General features: G+C 36.5%; 1 protein-coding gene across 2 annotated transcripts; it reads left to right on the forward strand.

Moving 5' to 3' along the window:
- The first annotated feature begins 3,494 nt into the window (after positions 1–3,494).
- Positions 3,495–9,604, forward strand: LOC107770800 (acyl-coenzyme A oxidase 4, peroxisomal). Of its 2 annotated transcripts, XM_016590133.2 has the most exons (14): positions 3,495–3,599; positions 3,684–3,731; positions 4,684–4,788; positions 5,078–5,184; positions 5,378–5,455; positions 5,532–5,655; positions 5,912–5,985; positions 6,074–6,133; positions 6,267–6,376; positions 6,601–6,760; positions 7,934–8,010; positions 8,787–8,958; positions 9,035–9,127; positions 9,289–9,604. In XM_016590133.2, the coding sequence occupies exons 3-14, from the start codon at positions 4,689–4,691 to the stop codon at positions 9,418–9,420; spliced, it is 1,287 nt and encodes a 428-aa protein (XP_016445619.1). In that variant the 5' UTR covers positions 3,495–3,599; positions 3,684–3,731; positions 4,684–4,688; the 3' UTR covers positions 9,421–9,604. The 2 variants fall into 2 exon arrangements, with proteins under 2 accessions (XP_016445619.1, XP_075110194.1); XM_075254093.1 differs by having other exon boundaries at positions 3,597–3,731; positions 4,684–4,785.
- Positions 9,605–10,844: the final 1,240 nt, after the last annotated feature.

A 10,844-nucleotide genomic window follows, 5' to 3' on the forward strand; every position in this document is an offset into this window, starting at 1 on the left:
CTCCGTACCGATCCACAAGACTCTATTAGGTTTGCCCATGACTTGTGAGACCTACGTGAACCTAGTGCTCTAATACCATGTTGTCACGACCCATTTTTATTATAGGTCATGATGGCGCCCAACACCATTGTCAGGCAAGCCAATGCAGAAATGTTAACAAGTTCTCATTTTCTCTTTACTATAGAAAGTACAGAAAATTTCTAAATTTGCAGTTAAAAAACATGTGGTAATTAGCAATGTACAATAATAGTTTTACAATTCCCAAAAGAATAGTCTACTAATGTGTGTGCCAAGACCTGGTATCACAAGTTTACCGGCAACTAGTAGAATATACAAAAGAATAAATCTATCCTACTGTCTGAAATAGAATAGACAGCCAAAATAGAGAGAGACCTCATCATGATGCTGAACGGCACAGGAAGGGAGCAACTCACCATGGAAGTCTCGGACACTGGTCAAAAATGCGCACCGGACTGGTAACTAGATGTACTGCCTCAGATCCTGTACTATTAAGTACAGAAGTGTAGTATAAGTACATATACAATATGTACTCAATAAGTATCGTGTCTAATCTCAAAGAAGTAGAGACGAGAGGTCGACTTGACACTTACTAGGGTCAAATAATATGAGAAATGAATTATACTGAGCATGGATAGAACAAATAATTAGCAGTTTATAGCAAGAAATAACATGTCCTCTCCTAGATAATATCACAGTTGGCCACTTTCATTCCAGGGCAAATAATGAAGCTCAATACATAGAAAAATACTGAGTAAAGCATGCGCAAGTAGTGCCGAGGTCGTACGGCCCGATCCAACATAAAAGTAAATTGTGTATTGCGGAGGGTCGAACAACGCGAACCATAGATGCATCTATTACCCCACTCGCGAATCAACCAAGCGACGTGGTCAAATGTATTTAAAACACAACAACAAGCAAACATGAATATATAACTGAGGAGCAATTACTCGCAGAAATATCAACTTCTCTTTAAAAAGGCTAAGAAAGATAATGTTCCTCTTACTAGTCTCATTTACCATAATCACCATGATTTAAACAATCCAAATTAAACATAAAGTTGCAAGAATATCACATAAATCTGGCTTTTGGGTCCTAAACTATCCGGACTTAACTTAATAGTAGCTACGCACGATAGACTATCCGGACTTAGCTTAATAGTAGCTACGCACGGACTCTCGTCATTTAGTGCGCATGTAGCCCCTGCATTTAATAGCAAATCATTTGATTGCATCACCTATGGGGACAATTCCCTCTTACAAGGTTAGATAGGAGACTCACCTCGCTCCAAAGCATACTTCCAATTCCAAGAACGAGCTCAAACTCTCAATTTGGAGCCGAACGATCCAAAACTAGATAAACGAGGTAGGAACTAGTCAATACAAGCTCACAAGATCGCATTCTAACTATTTAAGTAATTTTCCAACCTTAAACACAAGTTTCCTAAAATCCGACCCCGGGACCACGTGCCCAGATTCCGAAATTGTTCGAAGAAAGTTATTCTTTATAACCTAAGGATCAATAATATATGATTTATAACGCATTTCATAACAAATTTTGTGGTTAAATCTAACTTTTATCAAAACCCTAGGCTTTGCTCTAACCCCATGATTTTACCTTAATCTTTGTATGTTAATCCACCCAAGACTCAAGTAATAAACTAGAAATAAGTAGGGTAAACTTACCTCAAGATGCTAGGTGAAGGTCCTCTCTCAAGAGCTCCAAAGTTGCCCAATGGGTGAGTGAAAAATGGCCAAAATGACTTAGAGCCCGTAATAAATGAAGCTCACTACTTCAGTAATTTTCGCATCTGCGGTCCCGCTTCTACGAGAGAAAGGCCGCATTTGTGGAATTGGCCAAGTGGGCTGGGACCGCTCTTGCGGTCTTGAAGCCGCTTCTACGATTTTGGGCCTGGCTTGCCTTGGCCGCATCTGCGAGAGGATGACCGCTTCTGCGGTCTCGCACCTGCGACTGACCAACCGCAGGTGCGGTTATGAAAGCAACCTGAAGCTTCAGCTCTTCTCAAATTTTCCAACTTCACTCGAGCCTCGTCCAATTGACGCTCGGGGCTCCCGGGCCCCGCCCGAACATACCGACAAGTTTGAAATCATGAAACGGACCCGCTCGAACCTTTGGAACGCCCGAAACAACGCTAAATCTAAGAATCGCCCCCTAAAACCAATTGGATCAAACTTATGAACTTCAAGTTCTTCAATTCACTTCTAACGTGCTGAAACGTACTTATACTACTCGGATAGACACCAAATTTTGCGGGCAAGTCTTAAATGTTATATTGAACCTGTACTGGGCTCCGAAACCAACATACGAGCCCGATACCAACGAGATCAATCATTATTTAGTTTCTTTAAATCCTTAGAATTTCAGTTTTAACAATTTCAAATAAAAATTCATTACTCGGGCTAGAGACCTCGGAATTCGATTCCGGGCATACGCCCAGGTCCCATATTTTCGTACGGACCCTCTGGGACCGCCAAAACACGAACCCAGGTCCGTTTGCTAAAAATATTGACCAAAGTCAAACTTAGCCTTTTAAGAAAATCTTAAGGAATCAAATGAGCCTATTCCAACCCAAACTCTTCCAAATCCCGAACCAACCATCCCCGCAGGTCGTAAATTAGTTAAAGCATGCGCGAAAAGTTTTATTTAGAGGAACGGGGCTCTAAAAAGCAAAATGACCAATCGGGTCGTTACATTTTTACCCTTTAAAATATAGAGTTCAGATTAGACAATACAGTAATTTGAGTATTTTATTAATATACCGAAAGTAGTCATTTAATTAATTTCCCTATAATTTAAGAATAGTTATTTAATTATTCTCCTATTATTAACACTCTTGGAAAGTTAATAAAATTTTGCCTCTTCCATCAACTCCCTACATTTGGCTAATTCTCACACACTTTTATTTTTTGTTAGGAGTCGTTATTATTTGGTAAAATTTTTGAAGGATTAATTTTCCATGAAAAAATATTTTCGATATTTTTCACGTGCGACGTGCGTATCGTAAGACTAGTTACTGAATCAAACCCCTTATTCAATAGAGCCCGATTAGTAGGTAAAGCTCTATAATCAGGTATGCTTCTCAAATTAGGAGTTGTTAAAGCTTCTCTTATTGTAGATTAGAAAATTTACTTATCTAAATAGGGATTTTAATAAAGACTATTTGCAGACTCAATTTAATAATTCAATGCAATTATGCAAACCGATAAGATTGATTCCTAATTTAAGATTGATTCCTAGTTAGATGCAGGTTGTCTGTTAGTTTGTGGTCTAATTGTCTACTATTATTAAAAACACGTATTCCTTTTGGTCCAAGGTATTATCCAAAGTGGAAGGATATAGACATGGTCTCTGACATTGTTATATTATCCACAGGCAACAACTTGTCATACGTCATGCGCTGTGTATAATTAAATGTACCTTTTTTCGAGAAGTTTTATTTTTTATCTTGATACTAATGGTATTAGGTTCCTTTTTATTTTTTATCTCATGCAATCTTATATAAAATAAAAAGAAAAAGAGTGATTTGGACGTATTCTTGTTTCTGACGTGCATTTTTACCGGTAAATATCTAAATTTTGGTTTTAAATCCACCTAGAACTGCGTGCCACGCTAATCTACTTTAGTTTCATCTCCTCTACTAACAGCTGACTGCATCTTAATCTCCGTCAAAGTTCCATCATCCAAATATCAAGGTGCATATTTTCTTCTTCTAAATTTTCGAGGATTTTTCTTTAATTTATTCTTTAACTCAATCACTATGTTACCATTTTACTCATTAATAGTAATTTGTTAGATTTCAATGGTGTATCTTTTTCTTTTGAAAATTTTAGTTAGTTGCTTCTGAGTTACATTCGGATAAACATAAAATATATTAAAATTAATTTTTGATTTCCTTTATGATTTGTTTCGGAAATTGAAGAGCTAAGAAAAAGGGTCAAGATTTGAACTTTGGGGGAAGGGGATATTAGTTTCCTAGAATTGGTTAATTGGGCTACACTTTGAATCTTTGAATGGTGAATAAAACTGAGGAATTTGTAGAATCCTGGTATGTGACTTTAATATATTTAGATTGTACATGTTTGATCTTCAAATCATTTGTTTTAAACTTATGCATTGAGGCTGATTTTGTGAGACTACTAGGGTAATTTTGCCCAATTGAATAGACTATACCCTTACATATCAATAACGGTATCCTTATTTAGTCCTGCTTTGACTTGTTTGGTTAAGGAATTACTCCCTCTATTTCAATTTACGTGACATAGTTTGACCGTCATGGGGTTTAAGAAAGAAAGGAAGACCTTTGAAACTTATCGCTTTAAACATGCCATAATATTTGTGTGGCTGTAAAACTTATGAACTTGTAGTCTTAAACATGCCATAACATTTGCGTGGCTAAAAAGCTTCTTGTTAACTGAAAAATGAGAAGTTTAAGGTTAATTGTTTACAAATATAGAAATGTGTCATTCTTTTTGGAACGGATTAATAGTATCACATAAACTGAAATGGATAGAGTACATTACATAGGACAAAGTGAACTAGGCAAAGAGCTCTTTTTATTTTTATGAAGGTTTGGTTTTGTATGTACCTAGTTCTCCTATGAGCCATTTGATTGAGGACTAACATTGATCAGTGATCACGATGCAGCGAAAATGCAGAAAGAGGCAAAAAGCTCCTATTTTGATATGCCAGCATTGGATGTTTCTGTTGCATTTCCTCAAGCAACTCCAGCCTCCAACTTTCCTAAATGCAGTAGGATCGAAACCTGATTCTATTTATATATTTACTTGCTCTGTTTTATCACTTGAATATACAAAGTCTCCACTCTTTTCAAGAATGTAATAAATTGCTTGATGTGCTTATTTGTATGCCATTGATTGAAGTCATTCAACATTTGGCCAGATTGTACTTCTACTAGTTTTTTATGGGTGTGCTATTTCTAAAAACAATTATGTGATAAGAGGAAAAAACTTTGTTGCTTTCTATCTTTGCCTCCTTATTTTGGGGGGTCATTGCGCTGACTGTGATGTGAACTTTACAGCTTCAGACTATTATCAGTTTGACGATCTGTTGACTCCTGAGGAGCAAGCCGTCAGAATGAAAGTGCGGGAATGCATGGAGAAAGAGGTTGCTCCTGTAATGACGAAGGTACTCCCTTTGTTCTCTGTATTTGTTTGATGTGCTAATATCTTTTTGGATTCCATTATCGCAATAATTGCTAATGTTGTGGGTAGAAAACAAAGATGTATCCTTAATGCTTCAAGTCTCACATCTTCTGAGCAAATCTTTTACTGCTATATATGCGCTTTAAAATGAACCCCTTTTTAATGTTTCTGAACAGTACTGGGAGAAGGCAGAGTTTCCTTTTGAAGTCATTCCGAAGCTTGGCGCTTTGCACATTGCTGGCGGCACTATCAAGGTGTTTTAGAGCTTGACAAAAATCTATATTTATGACTTTGAGCGTCCATGAGGAATGTACTTACTTGTTGCTTCAGGGGTATGGTTGTCCAGGTTTCTCAATAACTGGAAGTGCCGTTTCTGCAGCAGAAGTTGCGCGAGTTGATGCAAGCTGCTCTACATTCATTTTGGTGCATTCATCTTTAGCAATGCTCACCATTGGTAAGTCTTGTTATTGTTTGAAAATTGCTGCTGTGTATCCTTTCTGCTTTGTAGACACGTTGTTTGTCGTAGAAGGTATAGCTCTATTTACCAGAGAGTAGTATTAGTCAACTGATCTTTTGGCAGGAGATATTTTTTATTTTATAGAATGAAATCATTCCATTACTACTAACTCAAGAAATAGACATCTCTGAGATATACAGTTTATGTCGATATGAGGTGAACTAATTATACCTTGTTGGTCTGTCAAGAATAGGGCTATGTGGGTCCGAAATGCAAAAGCAGAAGTACTTGCCGTCATTGGCTGAACTTAACTCTATAGCTTGTTGGGTAAGAAACTTTTGTTATGGTCATTTCTTCAGTATTTGTATCTGCAGTTACCAAACATAAGTTTGTAATCTCTGTTCTTTGAACTTAGGGGCTAACTGAGCCGGACAATGGAAGTGATGCAAGTGCTTTAGGGACAACTGCCAGAAAGGTCTAGATTCTGCATTTTAATTTCAATCTTCAGTTTCTATGCTGTTCTGAATTTGATTTCCTTTTTTAATTTAGGAATAGGTTGCTAAATATTCTTCTGCAAATTCTGTTATCTTCCTGATTCTAAATGATAGGTTGAAGGAGGTTGGATCCTTGAAGGGCAAAAGCGTTGGATAGGAAATGCAACTTTTGCAGATATACTGGTTATTTTTGCTAGAAATACATCGACAAACCAGATAAACGGGTAAGTACCCACATACTGTTTCTATTGAATGTTAGTTTCGCTGGTAACTTAGGATCATACGAAATATCTCGTGGAATATGACTCTGCATCATAGTTATGAGAATAAAATGACTTTTGCTTTGGATTTCTCTTTGTCCCTTCACATGAAGGTAGACCTTCCCTTGCATCCTCCCTCTTGACCATTTTAGTTTGTTTCTCACTATTGGTTTTTGCCTTTGTCTCAGTTTCATAGTAAAGAAGGATGCTCCAGGATTGCAAGCTACTAAAATAGAAAACAAAATTGGACTACGGATGGTTCAAAATGGAGACATTCTCTTAAAGAAAGTTTTTGTCCCTGATGAGGATAGACTACCTGGTGTCAATTCTTTCCAGGATACGAACAAGGTACGTAATATTGCTGGATATTTGTTCATTGATCAACCCTCAGCTAAAGAGTTTTCCTGCTGTGAGGAAAGAAAAAGACCAACAGAGTGAATTTACACCTTTCTTTCCAATTGAACAAAACAACCTGTAATTTTTTAATTTTTGCTTGATTGGCCTCTCTATTGCAATACATTTCACCATCTCCCTACCTTCAACAATAAAAAGTAGGAAAAGAATAAGGAGAATAGTGATGTTACAAATATCATTTTGTTTTATATGAATAACTTAATTCATTTGTATTGGTAATTGCACAATTGGTATCCTCGGAGTCCAGTTGAAGACCCTATTTCTCATGTCAAAGGACGTTGTACATGCCACAAATAGTGCACCTCAGCCTTGTTGCTAATTGTTTCATTATGTGTGTAGATTTTCATCTTCATCTGAACAGAAAATTGTATGTCTTTCAATTATGTTAGTGGAGTTTCTTGTACTTACGTATCAGAGTGCATCTCACCCCTCAGGAAAATGAAGGGAAAAAAATAAAGAGAAGAAAAGAAACATAAAACCGGATAAAAAGGGAAACAAATTTTAAGGGATTATCTCATCCTTTTAAAAAAATCATGCATTTCCTTCTTATGGTGGGATTAACAAAGCACCTCACAAATGCCACAGCATGTAACATACTACACGTCATGTACAGTGACTCTTCTTGCCATCTCATGATGCAGTTGATATGTAGGTGATTCCCCTTATATTTTTGGCAAAGTTTCTTAAATTCCATTTCGACTTTCTACTGCACAGAACAGAAGAACATTCTTGTCCTCTAATACTTGATTTCTCCATTTTACCTTGATAAACATGTTTTTACGAATACAGACTATGCCAAGTAGGCATGCCGAGTCTTATGGATGCTCCAAAATCTACATTAGGCTAAATCCTGAAGATACTTATGTAAAGCTCAAACCAGTACCAACCAAATATGTGTAAGACCTGATAACCTAGCCTTTCTCACATACACTCAAATCGCTTTTCTCCACCCTCTAGTTTTGCTCACATCTTGGCTTCCTTTTTTTTAAAATGTGTTTTAGTCTACAGTAATTGTTTATTTTAATATTGTTGGTTTGATATTGGCGATTGATTTAACTAGCTGATAGCTGTGTTATTGTTTCATTATCTTTCTCTTTCCTTGAACAGGTGCTTGCTGTATCACGTGTCATGGTTGCATGGCAGCCTATTGGCATTACAATGGGTGTTTATGATATGTGTCACAGGTAACAATAGATAAGCTCATCAGTTTTTGTTTATCATAAAATGGAAGTTGTTGTGGCATGCTTCATATCATGGACTTTGACCTAATTAATATTTAGTGAAGTAAGGAAGCTGAGTTTTGAGACTGGTATTCTGTGTTGTTCCGTAGTAGAAAAATAAGTACTTAGCCTTCCTCATTCAAGATTCCTTTGATCGACTCCTTTCTCCAGACAATTGCATATTGTAGTCTCACAGTATAACAGATGATTTGTCATGTAACTTTACTGATATTCATTGTTCTTTAACCGAGACAGTCTTATCAAAGTGTGTGACCATCTAAAAGCTTAAGATGATAGAGAAACACAGTCTTAATTACTTAATTGTATCTTCAACACGCTCCTTACGTGCGGGTTTGATTTTTTTCATGAGTCAAGCACGTGGAAATTCTTTTTGATAATAGATAGAGGTGAGACTCGAACCTAGGACCTCTGCTTCGATACCATGTCAAAGTGTGAGACCGTTCATCTAAAAGCTTAAGCTGATAGAGAGAACATTTTCAATTACTTAAATATGTCTTCAACAAGTCTAATAACGTGGAAGTTCTTAGACTAACCAATGAGAATGATGTAAGACCCTCTCTGAAAGTAAATAGATGTTAGTTCGTATGAGCTCTTTAGCCATATGGCTCACCATAAGAACTTGTATGAGCCTTCCATTATCCCCTCTCCTTTGTCAATGTTATTCTAGAGTTCCCTTTTTCAGACTTTTGTGTTGGCTAAATTTTCTGTGAAACTCCAAGGTACTTGAAGGAGAGGAAGCAGTTTGGAGCTCCATTGGCCGCTTTCCAGATCAACCAACAGAAATTGGTTCAGATGTTGGGCAACATTCAGGCAATGATTCTTGTCGGTTGGCGGCTTTGCAAGCTATATGAGAGTGGTAAAATGACTCCTGGCCATGCAAGCTTGGGGAAAGTAAGTCCTCTTTCTTCACATTATTAAATGTTTGATACATGCCCTTTTGGACTGAGTAACAAATTGTTTGCTTCAGTCATGGATTACTTTGAGGGCCAGAGAGACAGTTTCTCTTGGACGGGAATTACTAGGTGGCAATGGAATCTTGGCTGAGTTTTTAGTTGCAAAGGTTTGTGAACAATATCCGAATGCTCCCTGCCCTGTTAGATACAAAACATGGAACATTTAGCGCTATGAAATTTCACTCGCAAATCATGTAGAGATATCATTTAATGCTTGCAGCTTACTTTATTATGCTCTCATGCTTTCCATTTCATTCTTGGCGTGCAGGCATTTTGCGATTTGGAGCCCATCTACACATATGAAGGTACTTACGATATCAACACGTTGGTAACAGGCAGAGAAATTACTGGTCTTGCCAGTTTCAAGCCTGCACCATTGAGGCAAAAGAGTCGCCTGTAACAATCTTCCTTCCATCTGTTTTAGCACCTGTAACTCTGGAATACTTATAGGCAAAGAAAGAACTACTTAAGAATTTAAATTCCGTGGAGATTTTTTAACGTTAATAACGGCAACGAAGTTAGTTTACCACATATTGTAATAATGGCAACCTATATATGATTCAACTTTGTTTTATTCAAGAAAATCTGATGATGGAAATTAGCTACTAATCTTTCTCACTTGGAATACATGCAGTTATCTGTTGCTTGCATATATAGGGTTTTTCATAACTTTTTTTGGGGGGGTTGGGGGGGGGGGGGGTTCACTCGGTATCAATATCCGTTTTAGGCCTTGTCTAATTTCGATTCAAGCTGTGTAAGACCCATTAAAGGGTGATTTGCTCCCTATTACGTTAGCATAAGACCCATTAAGAGGGAATTGCACCCTACTAGGAATATTAGTTGTATGAAGTAGGAAAACCATCTGAAAAAACATATAATTGAGTTTGTCAAGTTTGAAAAATTAAATTTCTTTAGCAATTCATCTAACCACTTGTCTAGAAAAATTTGTAAAAATAGCACGGGCTAGCCAGTTTTCGGACTGATCATTCAAAAATAGTCAGTGTTTGTAAAGTCATTGAAAAATAGTCATTGTTTTGCTGCAACACGGAAAGTTCCAGCATAATATACTGGAGATCGGTGCACCTGTGTATGAACTTCCAGCATATTATGCTAGAACTCTAAACTCCAACACGCGGAAAGTTCTAGTATATTATGCTGGACCGGTATATTATACTGAAACTCCAGTATATTATACTGGAGTATTTTTTCGGATTTTGAACAGTGTTTTCGTTCAAATTTATCTTTATATGAAAAGTGATTAAATTTCGATTACTTTTGAAACTGTAGCTATTTTTGAATGACCACTGGTAAATCTGGCGATTTTTGAATTTCTCCCGAAAAATTTATACTCCAGTTTAACATGATAGTGCTAACATCAAAATGTAGGGCATATCAGTCGAAGAATTAGTTTAGTCAAGTTGAAGTCTGTTTGCTCAAACTTGTGGAACCTATTTTTTGACGAAACCTACTTATGTTAAATAGAATTTTGCGTCAAATGAAAATTACTTTAAGATAGTAATAATTTGTGTTTATTCAAATTATTTAAAAACACTTTTATTAGTAGATTAGAAAACGATTTGTGTCATATCCTTTTTTTGGCGCAAATTACAAAAAAGGACACGTAAAAGTATTTTTAGAACTAGTATTACTTAGAGATAAATGACTTGAAATATTTATTATGAGAAACTTTAAAATTAAAATCACGAGAGAGAGAGAGAGAACAAGTTTATGAGACTCTGATCATAGATGTGGGGACAACGTTACATGAGATTAGTTTTGTGTTGAAATTTTTTAAAAATACTTCCAATAAGAAAAGTATTTGTA

The sequence above is a fragment of the Nicotiana tabacum genome, chromosome 5 (assembly GCF_000715075.1).
Source record: "Nicotiana tabacum cultivar K326 chromosome 5, ASM71507v2, whole genome shotgun sequence".
Taxonomy (NCBI): Eukaryota; Viridiplantae; Streptophyta; class Magnoliopsida; order Solanales; family Solanaceae; genus Nicotiana; species Nicotiana tabacum.

Excerpts from the sequence above, each read along its gene's own strand:
- LOC107770800 (XM_016590133.2), top strand. The coding sequence starts at position 4,689 with ATGCAGAAAGAGGCAAAAAGCTCCTATTTTGATATGCCAGCATTGGAT. Across the intron at positions 5,656-5,911 it reads TTTAGCAATGCTCACCATTG|GGCTATGTGGGTCCGAAATG; the intron begins GTAAGTCTTGTT and ends TGTCAAGAATAG. Across the intron at positions 8,011-8,786 it reads GTTTATGATATGTGTCACAG|GTACTTGAAGGAGAGGAAGC; the intron begins GTAACAATAGAT and ends TGAAACTCCAAG.